Here is a 26713-nt window from a genome sequence, read left to right on the forward strand (position 1 = left end):
TGTTGATTTCTTCCAAATTACGCTTTATTATACTTTATCAACTCAATAAACTTTAAAACTAAAGTATTGGCGATAGATTTTGTTTTACAGGTAAATGTGTCTGTTTTTTTAATATTTGCAAATTCTTGTCATATTAAAACTTGTTATATGGAATTATAGCTTTTTGATTTGAATTAAATATAAATTATATTTGATTAAATTGAATTAGTTTTAGTATTATTCAAGCTTAAATATCAGGTATTAAAAGAACGGCTAACTGGCACACTTATAACACTGATAGTCAAGCTTCAATAAAATGTCTGATAGGTGTGTAAACAACATCTAATCTGGTCCAGGAAGGCCGTTTATCCTTAAATAGCATATGTGGACATAGACATACAATAGGGTTCATTATGACTGACGGAGACATATAGGCCTGTCACAGAATTCCATTTCGATCGAAAGTTGTATTTTGTTTCTTCAAAAAAAGTAAAACGAAAATATTTTTCAGAATGAAAATACCATTCCGAGGGTGAACAATATATCTTCTTGGATTACAAAGCTTTCGTCTAAGCAATGTAGTGGTGGTGATAACCATGCGAAGTGCCTGAGACTATTTACCACTTATGCTTATTAGGTTTCTAGGACATCATTCCTTTAACAGTCTTTCTGAACTATTGGACATAAAGTTGGAAAGCATTAAAGTCTTTATAAGAATGGGATGGAATATTAGTTGGCTACCAACTTATTAATTTTCTTCTTCTCTGACCTCCTCCTCTGAAACAGAAATATTGTGAATATTAACAGAATAAAAATCAAGAAAATATAAAGTAGGGATCTTGATTTGTTACAAATTCAATTTATGAATTCGATAATTCAATACATTTATTATAATTCTATAAGAAATTTCTTTATTTTTCATAAAAAGAAAATCAAATAAGAAAATTAGCAACAGGATTTTTATTATTAATAATGGCAACCCTGATTAACTTCGAAAACTCCTGCACTCTGCAATAAAATAAGAAGAAGCAATTTTACAGAAAAGTGAAGAAGAAAAACATCAATTTTGCAAAACACACAGAAAAAACCGGAAAATATTCAGACAATTCTATAGTTTTTTCTTTTCAATTTTGTTTAATAATTCCAAAAACAAACAAAATTAATCAAAAATTACAGTAATAGTAGAATAAAACAAGAAAATCATGTCGCTTTTTCGCAAACCCAAAAAAATACAAAGACGAGTTTTTTCAAGCACGTTGGATGATGATGAGGACGCCAATGGTGGTGGCAGTAATGCATCTGCCAAAGATTCACGAAAATCCAATGATGATGAAATGGATGTAGATAATAATGGCGATCTTATAGCACCGCCTCCACCACAAATATCAGCAAAATCGGAGAAAAAAAAGAGTAAGGATAGTAAATCAAAAGCGTCTACAAGCAAAAAAGAAGTTGTTGGAGGAGGAGGTGTTGGGGATGTGGGTAAAACGAAGGCTCTATTAAGTTTTGCAGATGAAGGTAAGTTATTCAATAATATACTGCAGCATTGCATGTCTAACAATGTTATAAGGCAATCAGTAGTAATTGTAAATGCAATTTTATGATATAAATTTAATTTGGGTGAAAATTTGATTTTTTTTATATGAATGTAGGTCAGGTTTGTTACACCGGGAGTTATATATTACTGATTAGGTCAACAAATATTATTGTTCTTTGACTTTTTTAGCCTTTCTGGGATAGTTTTTTTCTATATATATAAACATTTTCAGATTGTAAACTGTTAAAAATAAAAACTAATAAAATCATTTAATTTTTTTTTATTACAGAGGAAGATGCCGAAGTGTTTCAAGTTCGTAAGTCATCACACAGCAAAAAAGTTATGCGTATGTTGGACAAGGAACGTAGACGTAAAAAGAAGGAAGAACGTAGTTCTGATAACTTTTCCAGCAGCAGCAGCAGTAGCAATATCAACAACACAACTAGTACCAATGACACCCATCATAGTAACCATCAAAATAGGGAACGTGAAAATGGGTCACGTAATAGTAATTCTCATAATTTAGGTTCATCTTCGACGTCAACACATACAACTAGTTCTTCGGAACATAGTAAAAGTAATAAAAGTGATAAAATCCAAACAGAAATACGCACAGACGACTTTGTGGTAAGGTTATTATTATCATTTTTCTACAAATTGAAACTCTAATATAAAAAAAATAAAAATAAAAAATAAAACAAGAAAACCGCACCATCAAAAACAAATTTTGAAAATATTTCAAGTGTTTGGTTTGAAAGAAAAAATAATATTTAAAACGCAAGTGCCCAAAAAAAGTATTATTTTTTCTTTTTCTGTAAATAAACAAGAAATGTAGTATATCAAATGCATTTTATTAACAATTTCAAATTATTCGTATTAAAAAACTAATAAAAAAATTGGTTTAATTAAAAATATATTCTTTTTTAAAAAAATGCTGTAAAAATATAAGCAAATTTTTGTATGAAATTGTTGCTTTTAATTAAACAAATTTGTGTATAAAAAATTTTGCTTGTAATTGGGCAACTTTATCTACAAAGAAAAGGTCTGCAACAAATCAGGCTTTTCGAGAGAATCTTTGTCTGAAACTTTTTTTTCGGAAAAGTTGTTCAGTTTCTAGCAACATTTCTTTGGAAAAGGTTTTTCTGTTTCAGACAACTTTTCTCTCGATAAGGCTGATTTGTTGCAGACAACTTTTGTCAGCTTCTTTTCTTCAGAAAAAGCTGTTCTTTTTCAGACAACTTTTTTCGCAACAAAGTTGTTCTGTTTCAGACAACTTTTCTTTGGAAAGGTTGCACTGATTCAGACAACTTTACTTTGGAAAAAGTTGCTCTGTTTCAGACAACTTTTCTTTGCAAAAAGTTGCTCTGTTTCAAACAACTTTACTTTGGAAAAAGTTGCTCTGTTACAGACAAATTTTCTCTAGAAAAAGTTGCTCTATTACAAACAACTTTTCTCTACAAAAAGTTGCTCTGTTACAGACGACTTTTCTCTAGAAAAAGTTGCTCCTTTACAGACAACATTTCTCTAGAAAAAGTTGCTCTGCTACAGACAACTTTTCTGTAGAAAAAGTTGCTCTGCTACAGACAACTTTTCTGTAGAAAAAGTTGCTCTGCTACAGACAACTTTTCTCTAGAAAAAGTTGCTCTGCTAACGACAACTTTTCTCTAGAAAATCTGTTACAGACAACTTTTCTCTAGAAAAAGTTGCACTGTTACAGAAAACTTTTCTTTAGAAAAAGTTGCACTGTTACAGACAACTTTTCTCTAGAAAAAGTTGCTCTGTTACAGACAACTTTTCTCTAGAAAAAGTTGCTCTGTTACAGACAACTTTTCTCTAGAAAAAGTTGCTCTGTTACAGACAACTTTTCTCTAGAAAAAGTTGCTCTGTTACAGACAACTTTTCTCTAGAAAAAGTTGCTCTGTTACAGACAACTTTTCTCTAGAAAAAGTTGCTCTGTTACAGACAACTTTTCTCTAGAAAAAGTTGCTCTGTTACAGACAACTTTTCTCTAGAAAAAGTTGCTCTGTTACAGACAATTTCTCAGTAGAAAAAGTTGCTCTGTTACAGACTTGCTCTATTACTTTTTCTAGAGAAAAGTTGTCTGTAACAGAGAAAATTTTTCTAAAGAAAAGTTGTCTGTAAGAGAGCAACATTTTCAGAAAAAGTTGCTCTGTTACAGACAACTTTTCTCTAGAAAAAGTTGCTCTGTTACAGACAACTTTTCTGTAGAAAAAGTTGCTCTGTTACAGACAACTTTTCTGTAGAAAAAGTTGATCTGCTACAGACAACTTTTCTCTAGAAAAAGTTGCTCTGCTACAGACAACTTTTCTGTAGAAAAAGTTGCACTGTTACAGACAACTTTTCTCTAGAAAAAGTTGCTCTGTTACAGACAATTTCTCAGTAGAAAAAGTTGCTCTGTTACAGACAATTTCTCAGTAGAAAAAATTGCTCTGTTACAGACAATTTCTCAGTAGAAAAAGTTGCTCTGTTACAGACAATTTCTCAGTAGAAAAAGTTGCTCTGTTACAGACAATTTCTCAGTAGAAAAAGTTGCTCTGTTACAGACAATTTCTCAGTAGAAAAAGTTGCTCTGTTACAGATTTGCTCTGTTACTTTTTCTAGAGAAAAGTTGTCTGTAACAGAGCAAATTTTTCTAAAGAAAAGTTGTCTGTAAGAGAGCAACATTTTCAATAGAAAAATAGTTTTAGGTTTACATAAATTATTTTCACTTTTAATTTCTTTTTCCTAGATGCAATTTTAATATTTTAATCTCAAACTAAAATTGAGTCATTTTAAGATTTTCTAATCTATTGTTTTTAACGCCTTGTTCCACAGCTGGTGGTGAAAAAATCTGAACCGGAGATAATTTTAAATGGTCGTGCCGCCCTGTGTGCTGGCCGCAATGACTTGTCTGATGAAGATCAAGAACAAAGTGATAATGATCGTGATGACAGCAAACATAGATTTGCAAAACCAGATCATTTAAAACAAATGTTGGAAAGCGGTTCTATACCCGATGCGGCCATGATACATGCAGCCCGCAAGAGAAGACAAAAGGCCAGGGAGCAAGGTACGAATTTAATTTGATATTGTATTATTAATTTGCTAAAAATGTTAACCTCAAAACTTTAGGTGATTTCATAACCATAGAGGAACCTAAGGTGGAAACTAAAAAGGGTAGCCGTTTGGCCAGAGAAGATATAGAGGGCGATAACTCGGATGATGAGGAACGTGTGGATATGAATGCTATAACTGGCATCAAGGAACGCGAAGAAAGACGTGAAAAATTCTATGCTGTTGAAAAAGATTGTATGTAATTGAATTGAAATGGTTACGGTTTGTTACACAGTTGTGACTCTAATTTTAAAAACTAGTTTAAAAAGATCACAAAATATTACTTACAAAAAAGATTTAATTATCACTATGCTTTCTAAACTCTTAGATTCTGAGGAAGACTCAGATTGTGAAACCCATGAATGGGAAAATCAACAGATTCGTAAAGGTGTAACAGGTGCTCAATTGGTTAATGCTCAACATGAATCGGTCTTGTCGCGTTTCATGATTAAATCGACTATGGAAAATGCTTTGGAAGGTCCTCCACAACCCCAGACTACATCCTCTTTACTGGAGCAAGCCTATGCTAAGTGTACATTGGAGAAGCCTCAGCAAATCTTAAATGCCAACAAACCCAAGAAGGATAAAACCAAAGCTACCGTTCTGAGATCTCCCCAAGAGATACGTAATGCTATAGGAGAGCGTTTGAATAAATTAAAGGAACTAAATACAAATCATTTGGAGGATATCGAGAGAATTGACAGGGAAATGCAAGCCATGAAATTAGAGGAAATGGATTGTAAACAAAAAGCTCCCACAGCAGCTGCAAAATATAGATTTTATCAAGAAATTAAGTGCTATGTTACTGATTTAATAGACTGTCTCAATGAAAAGGTAAATTACAGAAATACTATTCATTAAAATATTAAACCAACTTTTGTTTATATTTAAAGTCACCCATAATAGTGGATTTGGAGAAACGTTGTCTACAATTCTTTGGCAAACATCAGCACTTCTTAATAGATCGCCGAAGACAGGATGTGCGAGATCAGGCCAAGGAAATGGCTGATGCAGCCAGTAAGTTTACTTTAGTTTATTTATTTCTACACATTACTAACTTATTTATGCATAGAACCTTCTTCCACACGTCGTGGTGATGAGTATGACGAACAGGTACGCCGTGCTGCCGAACGTGAGGGTAGACGTACTAGACGTCGTTGTGAACGTGAACGTCAAGATACTTTAAGTTCACATTTAGATGGCATGTCTTCAGATGAGGAAACTTCCGATCGTTATCAAGAATTATTTCAAACTGAATTAGGTTTGTTGGAATGTACATTTGTTGTATGTATTTATTTTAATTTTTTTTGTTCATTTTTTGTATAGAAGAACTTATTAAGGAGGGCTTGGAAATTATGAACGATGTTACCGATGAATTTAGTAAAATTGATATAATTTTAACGAAGTTCTATGCCTGGCGTAAAACTGATATGCCTTCCTATAAAGATGCTTTTGTGAGCTTGTGTTTGCCAAAGGTAAAGTATATAAATTAGAAATGTTGGTTGAGATACTATCACTATACTATCGAGGAATATTTAAATATATTAAGAAGCTTTTCATAAAGAAAATTTGAGCAACTTTTTCTGGAGAAATGTTGTCTGAAACAGAACAACTTATCTGGAGAAAAGTTGTCTGAAACAGAGCAACTCTTTCTAGAGAAAATTGGTCTGAAACAGAGCAACTTTTTCTAGAGAAAAGTTGGCTGAAACAGAGCAAAAAATTTGTCTGAAACAGTTTAACTTTTTCTTGAAAAAATTTGTCTGAAACAGCAACTTTTTCTAGAGAAAAGTAGTCTGAAACAGAGCAACTTTTTCTAGTGAAAAGTTGTCTGAAACAGAGCAACTTTTTCTAGAGAAAAGTTGTCTGAAACAGAGTAACTTTTTCTAGAGAAAAGTTGTCTGAAACAGAGCAACTTTTTCTAGAGAAAAGTTGTCTGAAACAGAGCAACTTTTTCTAGAGAAAAGCTGTCTGAAACAGTTTAACTTTTTCTTGAAAAAATTGTCTGAAACAGCAACTTTTTCTAGAAAAAATTTGTCTTAAACAGAGCAACTTTTTCTAGAGAAAAATTGGCTGAAACAAAGCAACATTTTCTGGAGAAAAGTTGTCTGAAACAGAGCAATTTTTTCTAGAGAAAAGTTGGCTGAAACAGAGCAACTTTTTCTGGAGAAAAGTTGTCTATGACAGAGCAACTTTTTCTGGAGAAAAGTCTGAAACAGAGCAACTTTTTCTAGAGAAAAGTTGTCTGAAACAGAGTAACTTTTTCTAGAGAAAAGTTGTCTGAAACAGAGCAACTTTTTCTGGAGAAAAGTTGTCTGAAACAGAGCAACTTTTTCTGGAGAAAAGTTGTCTGTGACAGAGCAACTTTTTCTAGAGAAAAGTTGTCTGAAACATAGCAACTTTTTCTAGAGTAAAGTTGGCTGGAACAATGCAACTTTTCCTAGAGAAATGTTGTGTGAAACAGAGCAACTTATTCTAGGGAAAAGTTGTCTGAAACAGAGCAACTGAAAAATAAATTTTTCCCATAGAAAAGTTGTCTGAAACAGAATTACTTTCTCTATAGCAAAGCTGTCTGAAACAGAGCAGGTTTTTCTATAGAAAAGTTGTCTGAAATAGAGAATGTCTAATAGTTTTATTTAAAATGTCACATTTTAGATTCTTGGACCTCTGATACGACTTGAAATGTTGACATGGTCACCTTTGTTGGCCGATTTTAAAGATATCGAGAAACTGAATTGGTACTCAGCAGCCATGCTTTATGCTTGGAGCGAAGATGAGACAGAGGAATCGCTTAAACAAGATCCTGATGTTAATTTGGTGCCCACACTGCTAGAGAAAATAATTCTACCCAAATTAATAGGTAAACATAACTCACAATCAAATATGGTTTAAAAACTCTGGCTAACAATTTTGTATTTTTGCATACTATTAGATATAGTGACACATTGTTGGGATCCTTTATCCACTACACAATCATTACGTTTGATTGGTTTCATAAATCGTTTGGGTCGTGATTTTCCTTTAAAAGAAGAGGGCAAGACATTGCAACAATTGTTTAATGCCATTTTAGAGAAAATGAAATTGGCCTTGGAGAATGATGTTTTCATACCCATATTTCCCAAACAGTAAGTTTTTAACTATAGTTACAAAATATAATTAAATGTGTTATTAATACTTTTATATGTGTTTTGTTAGGGTGCAAGAAAACAAGACCTCATTCTTTCAGCGTCAATTTTGCAGTGGTTTAAAACTGTTTCGTAACTTTTTATCATGGCAGGGCATTATAGCCGATACACCTTTAAGGGAAATGGCTATAGGATCTCTACTTAATCGTTATTTATTATTAGCTATGAGGGTAAGTTATTTTGTAAAACTATTTGATACAAATAATATTAATAATTTATAAACTTTTTTAAGGTTTGCACACCCAACGATGCTATAAGCAAAGCTTATATTATTGTCAACACTTTACCGACCGTCTGGCTACAGCCAGATTCTGAATGTTTAAAAAACTTACAATTACTTATAACTTACATTAAACAGACTTTAGAATCCTGTGATGCTAACAATCCCTTATTTATGTAAGTTATCTTTATAATGAGTTAATTAACTTTTCTAATTGATTGTTTTCTCTTTTTTGTTTTTAGGCAAACTAGTGATAAGGCCAAACAAATCTTACAAAGACTTCATAGTAATAATTAAAATTCATCGGTTGACTAACAAAATGAATATTTGCATTTTTTCGCCATTAAATGAGAAATAAATTTAACTTAATTTTACTTAAAAAGGAAAAAAAAAACAAATTAAAATCAATCATAAATAGTTGTTTCAAATTGTTCTTGTAAATATTTAAAAAAAAAATTCATAAAAATAAAAGTTTTCTATTAATTAATTGTTTTTTATTATCTTAAAACGGAGTTACAACTTTTTCTAGAGAAAAGTTGTCTTAAAACAAAGCAACTTTTTCTAGAGAAAAGTTGTCTTAAAACAAAGCAACTTTTTCTAGAGAAAAGTTGTCTTAAAACAAAGCAACTTTTTCTAGAGAAAAGTTGTCTTAAAGCAGAGCAACTTTTTTCTGGAGAAAAGTTGCCTGTTACAGAGCAACTTTTTTCTGGAGAAAAGTTGCCTGTTACAGAGCAACATTTTCTAGAGAAACGTTGCTTGTTACAGAGCAACATTTTCTAGAGAAAAGTTGCCTGTTACAGAGCAACTTTTTCTAGAGAAAAGTTGTCTGTAACAGAGCAACTTTTTCTAGAGAAAAGTTGTCTGTAACAGAGCAACTTTTTCTAGAGAAAAGTTGTCTGTAACAGAGCAACTTTTTCTAGAGAAAAGTTGTCTGTAACAGAGCAACTTTTTCTAGAGAAAAGTTGTCTGTAACAGAGCAACTTTTTCTAGAGAAAAGTTGTCTGTAACAGAGCAACTTTTTCTAGAGAAAAGTTGTCTGTAACAGAGCAACTTTTTCTAGAGAAAAGTTGTCTGTAACAGAGCAACTTTTTCTAGAGAAAAGTTGTCTGTAACAGAGCAACTTTTTCTAGAGAAAAGTTGTCTGTAACAGAGCAACTTTTTCTAGAGAAAAGTTGTCTGTAACAGAGCAACATTTTCTAGAGAAAAGTTGTCTGTAACAGAGCAACATTTTCTAGAGAAAAGTTGTCTGTAACAGAGCAACTTTTTCTAGAGAAAAGTTGTCTGTAACAGAGCAACTTTTTCTAGAGAAAAGTTGTCTGTAACAGAGCAACTTTTTCTAGAGAAAAGTTGTCTGTAGCAGAATAACTTTTTCTTGAGCAATTTTGTATAGAAAAGTTATCACAATTATAGCATTAAAACCAAGTTTCTTTTGCTTTTTGCCTAGTTTAAAGTTTATTTACCAAAAAAATAACAAAAACTTTATAATTTTTAAATCATAATTAAAAAAAATTGCCATAAAAAGAAAATATTAGAAAAAAACTAGTTAGTATGAGCAACAATGCCAATGAATAAAATGGAATATTATATTTACAACCGTTAATATGGTTAAAATTCTATCAAAATTATAATATATTAACAAAGAAATGCTCTTATTCTGATTTAGAAAGACTAGCTGAAGCAGCCAATTGCTTTAGTTTGGGTTCCAGTTCCTGTAACTCCGAACTGGCTGTGGAATATTCCTCTGAGTCGGGCGATAAACGCAAAACACTAATGACCAAATCTACAAATAAAAATTATTTGCTATAAAATAATAAATAGTTAAGTTTAACAATGAAAACTCACCATGATATTGTTGTAAAAGCTTATTTTGTTCATCCGTCATAGAACTATTAATAAATAATAAAATCTGTGAGACAAATTTACCACTGGCATGTAAAATACAGCCCGATATGGTGGTAAATAAGATTAAAGCGGATAAATGCAAGATCAAGGCGGGCTCAGAACATTGCTGTAATTGTTCCAAGAGTTTCTCACGATGTTGTATGATCAATGGGCGATCCTTTTTCTTGTCGACCTTCTTAACAATCATGCTGCAGGTCTTCAAAACCGATTCGGTGGCCAAAACAAACTCATCGATGGTTTTGTTTAGAGCTTTATTTAGTTCCAATATAACTGGTTTATAATCTCCACCTAAAGAGAAATTTGTTATGGTAAATATGGAAAAAAAATTTCTAATGAAAACAAATTTTAGGTAAAAAAAATGTTAGAAAAAAAATTTCGGGTGTTTTTAAATTTTCTCAATTTTAAATATCAGCCGAACTAAGACTATACCCGATATATTGATTTATCAATCATGTTTGTAATTGGGGGTCTTCTGATAGTTGGTTTCAACAGAAAGACGGACATACATATCGACTCCACAAATTAAAACTGTGAAAATTACAAGTGGAATGATTGGTATACAAATTACTTACCACATTCTTGAGCCAGTTTATTGCGTTGATCCACATTTAAGTTGGCATTTTTCAATTCGATTTGACATTCATGGGCTATATAGGAAATCAATTCATTGCAGATATCATTACCCAAAGACTTGAGTAGATATTTGATTAAATCCGCTTGAGCAGAGGCAGGGAAAAGCTATTTAGGTGGGGAAAATCTTTAGTTACATCATGGCTGGAATAAAATAAAAGAATTCGTACCTTAAGACCCTTTTCATATAGACGTAAATCGACCAAAAGTGTATTGATTTTCTCTTGCACTCCCGCATGAGTTTGACCACTGCCAGCGGCACTTTTTTGCAAAGTTATTTCGTATAGTTCTTGGGCCTTGGCCAAGGCAAGTTGATTTAGTTGGCTAAGAAAAATATTGTAAAATTTCGATTGTAAAGAAAATTGTCAGTGTCTAGTCTACTCACTCATGATACATGGCAGCTATATCTTCATTCAACTCCTCAATACCCAAAGCCGAGGTTTCCTTATTCAAAACTTTAACAATATCCCCAATAGTAATCAACTCCAATTGTTTTTTACTAGCTGAAGAGCCACCCGCATTACCGCCACTGTTTCCAAATTGTTCCTCTTCATCACTATCGAAATCATTTTTACCGCCCTTCTTACCACCACGTTGATGTTTCTTGGTGGATTTGGTTTTTGTTTCCCGGCCCTGAGAACCACCGCCTGCTTTGCCAGAAGACGCCTTTTTGCGTCGCTCGTCACGTTTATCCAGCACCTCATCATCATCAAAGTCCTTACGTTGGCCACCTTTAGCCGACATTTGTTTAATGGCCACATGCTGTTGATACGTACCACTATCCACCGCTGTCTTAGCTTTAGACAAGGCCAATTCACGGCAGGGTTGTGTCAATTCCTCCAAATACTGTGGAGTGAAAACTACCGAAGAACCCAAAGAGCCTATGAGCACAAAGTTGGACAAAGAAGCTTGATTTTTGGCCACTATAGCTTCGAACAACTCCTCACGATCGGACGAGGACATATTAGAGGGTAAAAGAGATGACAAATCTATAAATTGTTTGGCCGCCATCAAGGCAGGCATCACTGTAAGTTCTACCAGTTTTGTGCTAACCGCACAACGTTTTAAGAACAATAATTCCTCCTCCGCAAATTGTTTCGTGATAAACTGCTTAGCATTCGTAATGCCCAACTTGTTAATGGCCTCATATTCCAAGAAACCATTTTGGCGATAGAAGTTATTTACCCAATCCGTTTGCATTTTGGCATAAATATTAGGCACATACTGTGCATTGGCTTGTTTAGAGGTTACATGGCCGGCCGGATTGATTTCGTCCACCAAAGTATGAAAGATTTTCTGTTGTATGTTGGTCTGTTGCAAAATCACCGAAACATTTGTGGGTCTGGTGAGTGCCGCCAAAGCACCGCGTATTTTCGCCTTACATCTTTGCAAATAGGCTTGCGTAAAGAATATTTTGGGATTTGAGGGATCCTGTCTGCCCTTAATGATTTTGCCCAAATGTTTTTCCAAAACATCTGTTTGCAAAAAGTCCGAAGGCAAATCAAATTGTTCGGTTAAATCATTAACAGATATTTCACCTTTTTGTGATAGTTTTTCATTGATTTCTTGGGCTATATAGGTAATATAGTCTTCATCTATAAGTTGGCCCAATATAAAATGTACATTGGGATTTTCCAAGGCAATTTTATTTCCCACATCCTCTATCTAAAAAAAAAAAAAAATCATTAACATTTAATTTTACTTAATATTTTTTCAAAGGAAACTTACCCTTGTCAAATCCACATTTAAAGTTTTACTAACTTCCACCAAATTGACTCTACCCCCATTGACATACAACTCATCTTGCACTTCGCGCTCCAAGTGATCAGGTGTTATGTATTCCTTACCATCATTGGTAAATATTACCTCTAATAAATTCTTTTCCAATAGCAAAGTAACAATTTCTATGCAATTACGTTCTGAGAGTCTAAAATATTAAAAAAAAAAAATTATATTTTTGTGGTTGCAGCCTTCCAAGATATTCTGCATATTTACTTACTTTTGTAAAGTCGATGTTAATTGTGCCTTTTGAAAATCGGCCGCTAAGCGTTTAACTTCATCCCAATCGGTAGACATGCTGGTATTAATATATTGCTTATTATTTTCTTAAATGTTTTTTAATTCAATATTGCAATTTCTTGTACAAATAAAAGAAATTCCAACACTTCACAATATTATTAAGAGAATATAAAACAACAACAACAAAATTGTAACGTCAACAATGCCAGCGAAGTGTTTTGTATTTCAAGTGGATGTACAAACAGCTGTTGCAAAACCATTCACAATAGAGCTGAGTTGTGTTACAGATGCCAGATTAGGTGATTTTGTTTGTTTTGAATGAACGATTTTTATTCTAAATTTAAAAATCTGCAATTTAGTTGTGTATTTTATGTAGAAAATCATTCACTTTAACAATCAGGCAACAAGATAATGATAATTATAAAACAACTTCAGCAATTACAACAACACATACTTAGTTTTGGACACATACATTAAACAAAAAATTCTAATCTCTGCCCTGTTGAAAAACCATTATTATACCCTTCACCATTAGTGATAAGACTTAAAGCTATATTTGGCGAACAAAAAGTCTATTTTCACTTTTGCAGTAAACAATCGACTTTTACCACCCTAATTCATCCTAGTTTATGTATCTGCATAGAATAAACGCATAGAACGGAAGGAGAGAAGAAAAAATTACTCTCAAAAACAAAATACATTCTCATGAATTAGGTTCTTGACAACAGACTTAGGTTTTTGGCTCTCATTATGCTGGCCACACGCGTATGATTTGTTCGCCTGATTTGTGATTGAAAATTTTCAATTACTTGTGATTTTGTTCGCGCACAGCCAAATTAACAAGTAACAAGACGTCGAACACGAACAAATCATACTCACAAATCAACCATGTGTGGCCATCTTTACCTATCTAGTTGTTGTCTATGTTTATCTGGTTCCAAAATCATTCACAATATGAAAAACAATTATACAATATGGCAACATTTACAGAAGCAACAACATCACACAGAAATTCTTTTACAAATAAACATCATAACAATAACATTTTAGTCTCCGTTCAGTATGCGCTATTATTTGAACACATGAAAACGCGAGCTAATATTTAAAAAATGAATAAAGTGATTTAAGGAAAATAATTATTTTAAATTTTCTGTACATTTATAAATACCATAAAAATGGCTGAAAGTTATGAAAACCAAAATGTCAATACAACAAATTTACCTGTTCAGCAAAACTGTCATGATGCTTCGAATTATGAAGGACAAACACCACGCGAAGGATCTGTAAAGATGTTGAAAACTGCCTTCAATAAAAGAGTGTTGAATCTATCGTATGATAATGTAAATCAAGAATGCCTGTTACCTGAAGTGTTTCTCAAAGAAGCATGTGGACAATTAAAAACTGAAGTCGACTCTTATTTAAAAGTGAATTATGCTTTGAAATTCAACCTTGAGCTACATACCCTTTATGGCAAACCAAACATGGAGGATTTAGAAAACATTTTACTGCACGTTCAGACATTCCAGACAAAAATGAAAGATGTTTTTTACATTAAGGATTTCGAAGAAGTTTTTTTAACAGAAATCAACAGCATAGTTCACAAAATGGAGGAATTTCAAACAAGAGACAGTGGCTGGACTTTGGTGCAGTTGATCAAAGTCGAATTGAATTTAAACAAATACCAACCATTGAAAGGTTCAAGTTTTATACCACTACCTAAGCAAATATTAGTAAAAAGAGCCTGTATAAATGTGCAAAATAAAGATGATTATTGTTTCAAATGGGCACTGATTTCGGCAATTGATCTGACGAAAAATTCCTGTCGTACAACATCATACAAAATAAATATATGCGATACAACTATTAACTGTAAAGGTTATTGTTTGGATTTTAAAGGCTTACAGTTTCCACTAAAACTAAACGATATTGCGATATTCGAGGAAAATAATCCAACTATTAGTATAAATGTTTTTGGTTGTGAACCAGAAAAATATAAGATTGTTGGACCCTATTACAAAACGAAGGGTAGAAAAGTCAAACATGTAAATCTATTGTTCCTGCAGGAGAATACAAATGGGCATTATGTTTACATAAGGAATATGTCGAGGTAAAGATTAAAAAACCATTATCTATATTTATGTACATATATCATATTTACTATACACTTTCAAATTATTTTTCAGATTGCTTAGAACCCAAACAACTTTGCACAATCAAAGAGTATTTATATGTGATGACTGCCTGAAACATTTCCGTGTTAAAGAAGAATTGGATAAACATATTGAAAATGAGTGCCAAAACATTGTGAATCTTCCCAAAAAAGATAGATCAATTTTTGAATTTAAGAATAATGAAAAAACGACAGATGTACCATTTGTCATCTATGCTAATTCTAGCTATATATTTCAAAATATTCATACCGCCATTCCCCAGCCATATGCTTTTTCATATTTTATAAAGTGTAGCTTTAATAATGATTTAGATAAGTTGCGTTGTTTTAGAGGACTCAATTCACCTAAAAAATTTATAAAGAGTTTAATCGAAGATATAAATTATTTATATAGTAATTATTTAACCAATTTAAAGCCAAAGTTGTCCATCTTAACCGAACAAGAAAATTTGGATTTTATTAAAAACGATAGTTGTCATGTGTGTTCAGGAATAATTTCCGAACATGATAAAGTAAAAGACCACTGTCAGTTAAGTGGAAAATATAAGGGTCCAGCGCATTATTTCTGTATTATTAATAAAAAGTTATTGACATTTTTCCCAGTAATATTTCAAAATATCTCGGTCTATGATTGCCAGTTATTTGTAAACGAGTTCAATAATATTGATGGTCCTTTAAATATAATACCACAATCTAATGATTCATGTATATACTTATCAAAAACCATTAAATCTGATATAGGAGTTAGACTTGAAATAAGATTTTTGGATTCTTTTGGCTTCATACCCTCAAAATTAGCTGATGTAGTCAAACATTTAACAATAAATGATTTGAATACATTCAAGTCAATGTACCCAGACGATCTTAGCAAGTTTAATTTACTTACTAAAAAAACAGTATTTCCCCATAACTACATTGATTCGGTGGAGAAACTTTCAGAAACTTGTTTACCCAGCAGAGATAAATTTTATAACAAGTTAAGACAAACTGAATGTTCTTTAGAAGACTATAAACATGCTGAAGCAATTTGGGCTAAATTTGAATGTAAAACATTGAAAAATTATTTAATCTTACACATGAAAACTGATGTTCTATTGCTGACGGATGTTTTTCAAAACTTTAGATCAATTTGCAAACGTACTTACGGTTTGGATCCCTGTCACTATTATTCAACAGCGGGATTCTCATGGGATGCCATGTTAAAAACTACAAAAATCAAATTAAGCTTATTAACTGATAAAACGATAATTTCATTTTTACAAAAAGGAATACGAGGAGCAGTAACGCAATGTCCGCAAAGACATTCCATAGCAAATAATAAATATCTATCCGATTATAATGACCAGCTGCCGTCTAAATATGTAATGCATTACGAGGCAAATAACTTGTATGATTGGGCCATGTCCCAAGCTTTGCCAGTGGGTGACTTTAAATGGTTAAGTAATGTGGAAAATTTCTCATTGGATTCAATTCCTAATGATTCAAATACCGGCTATATATTAGAAGTTGATCTAGAATATCCAAAAGAAATACACGACAAGCATAATAGTTTACCCTTTTGCAGTGATATGAAAACTCCTGCTCAAGCCAAAGAAAAGAAATTAGTTCTCGATTTGAACCACAAAAGCGAATATGTAATTTATTATACAAATCTTCAGCAATGCTTGAAACATGGTTTAAAACTAACAAAAATCCATCGCATACTTAAATTTAAACAAACAGATTGGTTAAAGAAGTTTATTTCTTTAAAAGATGCAACAAATTTGAACTCTTTTGAAAAATATGTCTATGAAATATTAAATAATGCGGTATGCGATAGAGCAATGGGTAAAGGTGATAAAACTACAACAATTAAATTAGTTAAGAAATGGGAAAACGATGGTAGAAAACTGGGAGCTCGAGCTTTTATTGCAAAGCACGAATTTAACTCTATTCATATATTTGATAAAGATACGGTAGGAGCTGAATTTTATAATTTTTATTCAAGCTATAAACCCATTTATTTAGAATTCACAATTTTGGAATTAATGAAATGGAAAATGTATAATTTTCATTATGATCATATGATGCCTAAATACAACAGTAATATTCAGTTAAATTATATAGATGTAAACTCATTTATTTATACAATAAAAACTGAGGATGTTTATAAAGATTTCAAGGATCAACTAAGCTTTGCTGATACTGGCTATGATGTGGGTAACAAGAAGATTATGTTAAAGGAATTTGTGGCTTTAAGATCGAAAATGTATTCTGTTAAATCAGCTAATTTTAAAGAATCCATAAAAGATGATTGTAAAGATATCCGTTTAAGTGACTATAAGTTGTGTTTATATAACAAAAAAATTCACTATGCAACTATTAATGATTTTAGTACAAAATTACACTCTTTGTATTGTAAACTTTTCAAGGATATAGCTTCAAGTTATTTAGATAATAAACGATATACATGTCATGATAACATTAACACCCTGGCATGGGGTCATTATAAAGAAAAATGTTTGGGATATTATGTTGATGACGATTTTGAAATGGATGAAACAGAGTAGATGATTTTTAAAATTTCATATAGATATGTATGGAGTTTGTGTATTAATGCCAAAAAAATAAACCAAAATAGAAAATGTTTCCAAAAATTAATCAAGTAATTATTAAATTACTAATGTGCCATAAATTTAAGGATTTTTAATAAAATTATCATAAAATTTAAAAAAATATTTTTGATTTTTTTTTTAATGGACTGGTAAGTATATTTTATAATGCAAATTAGAAACATAAAATAACTTAAGGTTATTGAAGTCAATATCTTAAAAATTTAATATTAAATTGTTCGTATGTGGATTAGAGTATTCAGACGGGTTATTGTGCATTTCGATTCGAATCGCCAAATCTAGTCATGTATCTAGTCATTGTCATTATCTCTTAAGGAAGATTAGACCGATGTTTGTTTTTTATCTTTCGAGAGTTCTGCGTCTCATCTCGCTATTCTATTGATTTTATACGTCACAACTGATTTCACAGCCATTCCAAACACATTGGAATTCAATTGAAAAAATTCTGATGGAGGACAACATAAAACTAATTTTTTATGAAAAATCTGAGGACCATCCAAACTCATTTGAGTACAAGTAAGAGAGCTATATTCGGCTGTGCCGAATCTTGTATACCCTTCACTAAATTTATGTACTTTAAAATACAAATTTTAAATATTTTTAGTTAAACAAAATTAAAAGAAAAATATTTTTTTTCAAAATTGTTTTTGAAAATTAAAAAAAAAAAATTTCCAAATCTTTTTTTCAAAATTGTTTTTTTTTTTTAATTTTTTTCTAATTTTTTTCTAAATTTATTTATTAAAAAAAATTTAAGACAAAAAAATTTAGTTGGTAAAAAAATAATTCGGGTTAAAAAATATGTTTCCCGATTTTGACCCATGGCAGGTCCAAATTACTATAGCCTTATCGTTGCAATGAACTTTGAAATATCTATCATTAAATATCCATATTGCCTATATTAATGACTTAGTAATCCAGATATTGATCAAAAATAGGCCTAAAACGAGGTTGTCCCGGTTTTTTCTCGATTTTAAATAGAAACCGAGCCGTACTCTTATGGCTATTGTGTCCACGTAACCATAAGAGTACGCCTGTTGAATGTCTCTCCATTCTCCAGAGATGCCCGGCACTCCTGGACTAAATTCTATGTCGATGACGTATAAACACCTGTCAGGGATTGGCTGTCAGTATATATACAAATGTCCCTACCAGATATTTTGTTATACCTCAGCCTGTAAAATACTTCAACCATTTGTGATTCTAAAGGACTTCCAAATTCCTACATGTAGACTCATCCGGTAACTCTATCCCCTTTTTTTTTGGAGCCATCCGTATAAATGGATAGAACGGGGAGAGACCATCTTCTAACTCCCCACTGGCCGGAATTGAGAAACCGAAGTTCCTGGAGAAAAAAGGTCTTGGACTGCAATAATCTATGTAGTCGTTAAGATTTTGTATGCTTCCAATAATGCTAGCATATCCATATGATCTATAGTTCTATGCGCCTATCGCATTAAGCCAAATGGCCGTGTTCTATGTCAGCCTTCTGGACATTAGATCAATTGGGATCTAGTTCAGTAGCATGAAAAGCGAGTTAGTCGGGGTCGTATGCAATGCTGCTGTTATCAGGATTGCCATTCAAAGACAATACAGTTTGAAACCTTGTCCATTGCCCCATTGAATAATATGGGCTTAGTCACCGTATCAACTAGCCAATTTACGTTTCTAGACTTAATATCCCATCCCAAATCAGTAAATAGAGAATGAGAGTTTGGTTTCAAAAAATGTGAAAAAGCAATAAAAAAAAAGCAATTAAATATTCCATTTTAAGAGATTTTACATGAAAAAAAGCAATTAATGATAATGGATTTTGCTTCATCAAATATGATAGGAAACTAGTAAATAGTGAATAAGAGAACTGGCTCAAAAAGACGAAAAAGCAATAAAAAAAGCAATTAAATATTCAATTTTAAGAGAATTTGTATGAAAGTGGTAATTAAATTTTTTTAAAAGCCATTAAGTCCGGCAACTTGAATTAATAGCTTCTGTACCATCAAATATGATTGTAAACTAAGAAATCGGGTGAGGGAAATGAAGTAATTTATGTGACATTTATTATTGTATGCTGTAAATCATGTGCTGCAATGTTCATAGATTGAGAATGGAATGTTGATAAGGTTTCTGTAGAATAATTAGCGTACACTAGTTTTGGAACTTTATATTGATAAGGATTTTGGTGAGCTGCATTTGTATATTGTTGTGGTTTGAGTTTTAGTTTGTTGCAATGATTGTGTATATTTGAAAATGCATTTTGATAAGAATTTTTTTCATAGAGTGTGGGAAAAGTAGTTGAAGTTCTTATACAGTCGCCAACAAGGTTCTAAAGGCGGTAAAAAATCAAGGCCCAAAAAAAAAATATTTTCAAACTTATCGAGGGAGTTGAGGCACGGCGAAGTTTAGTTGCGCTAAGTATAAACATCCCAAAGATATTTTATGGCAAGAGATCGCATAGTAAGTTTGAACGATTGCAAAGGAAAATGGCCAAATCTCAGCACATTTTTCAAATGCAATTTGGAAAAAATTCAGAAGAAAAAAGTCAGGCCAAGGCACTGATGAACAATTTCAAATTGTTAGTTTCAAATGATTTGACAGTTCTGGAAATGTCTAATAACGGATTAATTTTCGACATACAACTGCCAATTTTTGTTGGCACAAAAATTTATTGTCTGGCAATGAAATTGTATGGGTTTCTTAGGGCACAGCTACACGTTCAATATATATTGACCGCGATATTTATTGAACGTGTAGCATGTAGTATTGATGGATCGCGATCCAAATCGCAGAATAACCAATATCACAATATATATTGAACGTGTAGCAGTGCCCTTACAATCGTCTGAACTAACAATTTACCGTTTGCTGACTTCTGACAACGTAGTATGATCTGGGGGCTAATTGCCGCAGTCGAACAGGATCGAATACTTATTCGAACATGAGAGATTTATTTTTGGGATTATCTTATTTGATATCGAATAAAATGTATATAAAATTATAATGATTGTACTCGAACGCTATTAAGCGTTCGAAATTTATTTCGATTACGAGAATTTGCCCCCTGAAAACCGTCTAACAAATCTTAAAGATGTTGAATTAATGTTAAACAAATTCACAATTTATAGAAAAGTTTGAATTTCATTAAGATAGGATTTAATATAAACACAACCAAATAGTCAAACACACATATACACAGTTCTAGAATTAGAAAATAAACAAAATTAAAAATTTTTCCACTGACTGTCTGTCTGTATGCCGGTTGCACAGCACGTCATTCTACCTGCCACTCTGTCTGGCTTTCTTTCTACATCATACCCTCTAGCACTAGAATTATTGTATTCGAAAATAAACAAATTCCCCGGGGTGACCTTAACACTTTCTAAGTACATGCTCATAAAAAAAATACTGAAACACAACAACAACATACACTACATGCAGTTCATCCAAAAAATACTTACATATCAACATGAATTTTGTAATACACACGATCATTTCATCAAACTAAAAACATCATAAATCCACAACAACATACATTACATGCAGTTCATAAACAAATTGCTTATCAATATAAAGTTAAAATACTATTTATGTATTCTAAGAAATTCCAAATTTGTATACATAATTTCCAGCAAGCAATAATAAATGTCACATAAATTTGTCAGTTTCCAATCATATTTGATGTACCAATGTACCCTGTTTCAAATTTATGAACATTTTAATCACATGATTTTCAGCATACGTATATAATATTGGGTGTATGACTTAAAAATGCGAGATTTTTTAAAATGTTTAGCTTTTATTTTGTAACATTTGTACAATATAAATGTATTCAAAGTATTAACCATTGTTTGCTTTGACCTTTTTGTCAATCTTTCAGGCAACATATGGTTTCCGAACCAAATTGACTGCTCAACTTTTAAGGCCAAGTTCGAATCAAGCCATCTTCGGATAATTTGCTCCGAAGTGGAGCGTATCCCAGAGTGAGAGTTCTGCATCGATCGAAACTAATTTGTAGTCGGACGGGACAAGGTCTGGATGAGGTAATTAAAAATTCTCAACCACTTCTTTCTAAATAGTTTTTAACAGGTATTGCAACATGTGGCCGAGTGTTGTCATGATGATATATTACGGTTTCTGGACGTTTTTCGGCCACTGCTCGCTTCAAACGAATCAGTTGAATTCTGTACATGATCTCTGTGATGGCCAGATCTGATTTCAGCAGCTGATAAATACAGAAAATTACCTTAGCGCCATGGAAATTTGGATTTCGTGTCGATTCGACTGGTTGACCTACGACTAAAAAGTCTCTAAATCAAATCTCTAACTCCTCCAGTCGCCCTAACCCTACCATAGTTATAAATCTCCTATTCGTGACCCCATTAAAGGTCCACATTGAACTCGATTATACAATTTTGTTCTTATTTGGTGAATACTACACTATTTTTAACGATCCTTAAAGCTAATTACACTTTTTCCATTTTTACAAAGTGGACTTTCGACTTGTACAAGTTATGGACATTCGACTTTTTTTGACATTTCGACTTTCTATCCTATATTAATATTAAAAATATTTGTTTTCTAGATTTATTGATGAAAAACAAGCATTTTATGAAATTTTTGGAACAAACATTTTAGTTAATCGACTTTTTGGGATAACTTAATGCCGACGTAGACTTGTAAGACGTAGTTTTTTCTTAATTCTCTTTTGTAGTTGCTTAACAACAAACTCAAAATATCAAAAGAGAATTAAGAAAAAACGACGTCCTAAAAGTCATGGTGTAAATCGGAACTTAATCTATTGTTCGACTCTTTCTGACTAAAAAGACGATTGTTCGAAGCCTCTTTTAATCTGCTTCTCAAATCATTCACAATAGGGAAGGGAATATCAATTTATCTGGCAACATTCAGTAACAACACAACCAAGAAGGTGACCTCAAAGAAGCAGCTGTTTGAACTGTCAATTCAATTGTGTATGTTGTGGCCATAATCAACAACAACAAAAGGCAACTTTGACAGGCCAATTATCTTTTAACAAAACCAACTACCTGTTATTTTTGTATATGTTTTAGTTCTGTAGTCACCTTTTATAAATTCGCCTAGACCACAACATTACTGATAGTCTTTGTTCAGTTCTGTATAAACAACTATTTAAAGCCACTGAAAATCTTCTAATATTTAAAAAATAAATTAATAAAAACTAGACATATTTAATAAGTGAACTAAAGTGATTAAAGGAAAATAATTGTTTCCAATCTGTACATTTATAAATGGCTGAAATATGTGAAAACCAAAATCTCAATAAAACAAATTTACAAAAATATCATGACGCTTCGAATTCAACAAGAGAAACTAATGCAGGACAATCTCCACGAGAAGGACCTGTGAATATGTTGAAAAGTGCCTTCAATAAAAGAGTGTTGACTCTATCGTATGATAATGTAAATGAAGAATGCCTTCTGCCTGAAGTGTTTCTCCAAGAAGCATGTGGACAATTAAAAACTGAAGTCGACTCTTATTTAAAAGTGAATTATGCTTTGAAATTCAACCTGGAGCTACATGCCCTTTATGGCAAACCAGACATGGAAGATTTAGAAAAGAGTTTACTACATGTTCAGACTTTCCCAACAAAAATGAAAGATATTTTTGACATTAAGGATTTCGAAGAAGCCTTTTCAGCAGAAATCGACAAAATAATACAAAATACTGAGGAATTTCAAACAAGAGACAGTGGCTGGACTTTGGTGCAACTAATTAAAGTTGAGTTGAATTTAAACAAATATCAACCATTGAAAGGTTCGAGTTATATACCATTACCTAGGCCAATATTTTTAAAAAAAGCCTGCTTAAATGTGAAAAATAAAGATAATTATTGTTTCAAATGGGCGGTGCTTTCGGCAATTGCTAACATCAATAGAAATTCCAGTCGCACATCCGCATACAAATTAAATATATGCTCCAAAACTATTAACTGTAATGGCTATTGTTTGGATTTTAAAGGCTTACAATTTCCACTAAAACTAAACGATATTGCGATTTTCGAGGAAAATAATCCAACTATTAGTATAAATGTATTTGGCTGTGAACCAGAAAATTATAAGGTTGTTGGACCTTATTACAAAACGAAGGGTAAAAAAGCCAAACATATAAATCTGTTGTTCCTGCAGGAGAATACGAATGGACATTATGTTTACATAAAGAATATGTCGAGGTAAGTTAAAGATTAAAAACCATTTAGGCTTGTTATATATTATATACATTTCAATTTTGTTCCAGATTGCTTAGACAACAAACAACTTTGCACCGTAGAAAAGTGTTTATATGTGATGACTGCCTGCAACATTTCCTTGTTAAAGAAGAATTGGACAAACACATTGAAAATGAGTGCCGAAACACTGTGAATGTTCCCAAAAAAGATAGGTCTATTTTAGAATTTAAGAATAATGAAAAAACGACAGATGTACCATTTGTCATCTATGCTAATTCTAGCTACATATTTCAAAGCAATCATACAACAATTCCCCAGCCATATGCTTTCTCATACTTTATAAAATGTAGCTTTAATAATGATTTAGATAAGTTGCGCTGCTTTAAAGGACCCAATTCGCCTGAAAAATTTATAAAAAGTTTAATCGAAGATGTTAATTATTTATATAGTAATTATTTTACCAAATCAAAGCCAATCTCGTCAGACTTAACGGAACAAGAAAATTTGGATTTTATGAAAAACGATAGTTGTCATGTTTGTTCTGAAGTAATTTCCGAACATGATAAAGTAAAAGACCACTGTCAGTTTAGTGGAAAATATAAGGGTCCAGCACATTATTTCTGCATTTTCAATAAAAAATTATTGACATTTTTTCCAGTAATATTTCAAAGTTTCTCGGCCTATGATTGCCAGCTATTTGTAAATGAGTTTAATAACATTGATAGTGGTTCTATAAATATTATACCGAAAAATAAAGATTCATGTATATCCTTATCAAAAACCATTAATTCTGATATAGGCGTTAAATTAGAAATAAGGTTTTTGGATTCCTTTAGCTTTATACCCTCAAAATTAGCTGATGTAGTCAAACATTTAACAATAAATGATTTGAATACATTCAAGTCAATGTATCCAGACGATCTAAGCAAGTTTAATTTACTTATTAAAAAGGCAGTATTTCCCTATAACTACATTGATTCGGTTGAGAAGCTTTCAGATACTTGTTTACCCAGCAGAGATAAATTTTATAACAAGTTAAGACAAACTGAATGTTCTTTAGAAGACTATAAACATGCTGAAGCAATTTGGGCTAAATTTGAATGTAAAACATTGAAAAATTATTTAATCTTACACATGAAAACTGATGTTCTATTGCTGACGGATGTTTTTCAAAACTTTAGATCAATTTGCAAACGTACTTACGGTTTGGATCCCTGTCACTATTATTCAACAGCGGGATTCTCATGGGATGCCATGTTAAAAACTACAAAAATCAAATTATGCTTATTAACTGATAAATCCATAATTTCATTTTTACAAAAAGGAATACGAGGAGCTGTAACGCAATGTCCACAAAGACATTCCATAGCAAATAATAAATATTTATCCGATTATAAAGACCAACTGCCGTCTAAATATATAATGCATTACGAGGCAAATAACTTGTATGATTGGGCCATGTCCCAAGCTTTGCCAGTGGGTGACTTTAAATGGTTAAGTAATGTTGAAAATTTCTCATTGGATTCAATTCCTAATGATTCAAATACCGGCTATATATTAGAAGTTGATCTTGAATATCCAAAAGAAATACACGACAAGCATAATAGTTTACCCTTTTGCAGTGATATGAAAACTCCTCCTCAAGCCACAGAAAAGAAATTAGTTCTCGATTTGAACCACAAAAGCGAGTATGTGATTTATTATAAAAATCTTCAGCAATGCTTGAAACATGGTTTAAAACTAAAAAAAATCCATCGCATACTTAAATTTAAACAAAAAGATTGGTTAAAGAAGTTTATTTCTTTAAAAGATGCAACAAATTTGAACTCCTTTGGAAAATATGTGTATAAAATATTGAATTATGCGGTATACGATAGAGCAATGGGAGAAGGTGATAAGAGTACAACAATTAAATTAGTTAACAAATGGGAAAGCGATGGTAAAAGACTGGGAGCTCGAGCTTTAATTGCTAAGCATGAATTTAACTGTATTCATATATTCGATGAGGATACGGTAGGTGTTGAATTAGATAATATTTATTCATACTATAAACCCATTTACTTAGAATTCACAATTTTAGAATTAATGAAATGGAAAATGTATAATTTTCATTATGATAATATGATGCCAAAATACAACAGTAATATAGAATTAAATTATATAGATGTAAATTCATTTATTTATACAATAAAAACTGAGGATGTTTATAAAGATTTTAAGGATCAACTAAGCTTTGCTGATACTGGCTATGATGTGGGTAAAAAGAAGGTTATGTTAAAGGAATTTGTGGCTTTAAGATCTAAAATGTATTGTATTAAATCAGCTAATTTTAAAGAAACAATAAATGTTGATTGTGAAAAAAGTAATAGTTGTAAAGATTCAAGTTTAAGTGAGCACAAGTACTGTTTATATAACAAAAAAATTCACTATGTAACTATTAATGCTTTTAGTAGAAAATTACATACACTGTATTGTACACTATTCAAGGATATATCTTCGAGTTATTTAGATAATAAACGATATACATGTCATGATAACATTAACACTTTGGCATGGGGTCATTATAAGGAAAAATTTGTAGGATATTCTGTTGATGACGATGACGATTATGAAATGGATGAAACAGAGTAGATGATACATATATATGGATTTTGAGTATTAATACCAAACAAATAAACCAAAACAGAAAATGTTTCCAATAATTAAGTTTTTTAATAACAATTAAATATATTTTGTTTATTACAATGTAAGCTTTAATTTAAGGATTTTTAATAAAATTAACATAAACCTATAAATTAAATTTCTTGTTTTTAATTTTTATACTTTTTAAAACATGTAAGTATGTACATATATTACTTATACTTATCCTAAACAATTCTTTATGCTTTAAAAGAAGGCGTTGATTCCTTTGTGCAAAATTTGTCAAATAGAACCAAACATTCAAATAAATATTCGGGATGTAACCAATTTATTTGTAGGAATGATTACGAGACGCGTATTACATATCATTAGTGTAAAAAACATAACCAGGAATAATGGCATTTGCGTTTCATTTGTGAAGAACAGGAAAGGATTAAAAAACGAATAGTTTTTCAAAAACCACTTTTTTAGAATCCCGGTTTTCGGGTTATTCGAAAAACTGCATTTTC

The 26713-nt window shown here is 31.7% G+C and overlaps 4 protein-coding genes across 5 annotated transcripts; 3 read left to right on the forward strand and 1 right to left on the reverse strand.

The window, feature by feature from the left end:
• The first annotated feature begins 1013 nt into the window (after positions 1-1013).
• Positions 1014-8515, forward strand: LOC135949612 (PAX3- and PAX7-binding protein 1). 2 transcript variants are annotated; one of them, XM_065499211.1, is made up of 13 exons: positions 1042-1497; positions 1806-2143; positions 4352-4586; positions 4649-4825; positions 4959-5464; positions 5524-5647; positions 5703-5891; positions 5957-6105; positions 7283-7487; positions 7560-7752; positions 7823-7982; positions 8045-8208; positions 8275-8515. In XM_065499211.1, exons 1-13 carry the CDS (start codon positions 1182-1184, stop codon positions 8327-8329), a joined length of 2811 nt encoding a protein of 936 aa, XP_065355283.1. In that variant the 5' UTR covers positions 1042-1181; the 3' UTR covers positions 8330-8515. The 2 variants fall into 2 exon arrangements, with proteins under 2 accessions (XP_065355284.1, XP_065355283.1); XM_065499212.1 differs by lacking the exons at positions 4649-4825; positions 4959-5464; positions 5524-5647; ... (5 more) ...; positions 8045-8208; positions 8275-8515 and having other exon boundaries at positions 1014-1497; positions 1806-2148; positions 4352-4495.
• Positions 8516-9455: 940 nt separating this feature from the next.
• On the reverse strand, positions 9456-12755 carry Ufl1 (UFM1 specific ligase 1). The gene is made up of 7 exons (XM_065499213.1): positions 12564-12755; positions 12293-12491; positions 10950-12229; positions 10735-10888; positions 10507-10672; positions 9875-10222; positions 9456-9812 (listed from the first exon to the last, which is right to left on the reverse strand). Exons 1-7 carry the CDS (start codon positions 12638-12640, stop codon positions 9682-9684), a joined length of 2355 nt encoding a protein of 784 aa, XP_065355285.1. The 5' UTR covers positions 12641-12755; the 3' UTR covers positions 9456-9681.
• Positions 12756-13758: 1003 nt separating this feature from the next.
• On the forward strand, positions 13759-17302 carry LOC135949334 (uncharacterized). Its single transcript, XM_065498865.1, has 2 exons — positions 13759-14690; positions 14767-17302. The coding sequence occupies exons 1-2, from the start codon at positions 13759-13761 to the stop codon at positions 17300-17302; spliced, it is 3468 nt and encodes a 1155-aa protein (XP_065354937.1).
• A 5289-nt stretch (positions 17303-22591) lies between these two features.
• LOC135949335 (uncharacterized) lies at positions 22592-26195 on the forward strand. The gene is made up of 2 exons (XM_065498866.1): positions 22592-23567; positions 23633-26195. The coding sequence occupies exons 1-2, from the start codon at positions 22627-22629 to the stop codon at positions 26193-26195; spliced, it is 3504 nt and encodes a 1167-aa protein (XP_065354938.1). The 5' UTR covers positions 22592-22626.
• The last annotated feature ends 518 nt before the right edge of the window (positions 26196-26713 follow it).

The sequence above is a fragment of the Calliphora vicina genome, chromosome 1 (genome assembly GCF_958450345.1).
Source record: "Calliphora vicina chromosome 1, idCalVici1.1, whole genome shotgun sequence".
Classification (NCBI taxonomy): domain Eukaryota; kingdom Metazoa; phylum Arthropoda; class Insecta; order Diptera; family Calliphoridae; genus Calliphora; species Calliphora vicina.

Excerpts from the sequence above, each read along its gene's own strand:
- LOC135949334 (XM_065498865.1), top strand. The coding sequence starts at position 13,759 with ATGGCTGAAAGTTATGAAAACCAAAATGTCAATACAACAAATTTACCT. Across the intron at positions 14,691-14,766 it reads TACATAAGGAATATGTCGAG|ATTGCTTAGAACCCAAACAA; the intron begins GTAAAGATTAAA and ends ATTATTTTTCAG.
- Ufl1 (XM_065499213.1), bottom strand. The coding sequence starts at position 12,640 with ATGTCTACCGATTGGGATGAAGTTAAACGCTTAGCGGCCGATTTTCAA. Across the intron at positions 12,230-12,292 it reads TAAATGTGGATTTGACAAGG|ATAGAGGATGTGGGAAATAA; the intron begins GTAAGTTTCCTT and ends TTTTTTTTTTAG. Across the intron at positions 10,223-10,506 it reads TAAACTGGCTCAAGAATGTG|GTGGAGATTATAAACCAGTT; the intron begins GTAAGTAATTTG and ends ATTTCTCTTTAG.
- LOC135949335 (XM_065498866.1), top strand. The coding sequence starts at position 22,627 with ATGGCTGAAATATGTGAAAACCAAAATCTCAATAAAACAAATTTACAA. Across the intron at positions 23,568-23,632 it reads TACATAAAGAATATGTCGAG|ATTGCTTAGACAACAAACAA; the intron begins GTAAGTTAAAGA and ends ATTTTGTTCCAG.
- LOC135949612 (XM_065499211.1), top strand. The coding sequence starts at position 1,182 with ATGTCGCTTTTTCGCAAACCCAAAAAAATACAAAGACGAGTTTTTTCA. Across the intron at positions 4,826-4,958 it reads CTATGCTGTTGAAAAAGATT|ATTCTGAGGAAGACTCAGAT; the intron begins GTATGTAATTGA and ends CTAAACTCTTAG. Across the intron at positions 7,983-8,044 it reads ATTTATTATTAGCTATGAGG|GTTTGCACACCCAACGATGC; the intron begins GTAAGTTATTTT and ends AACTTTTTTAAG.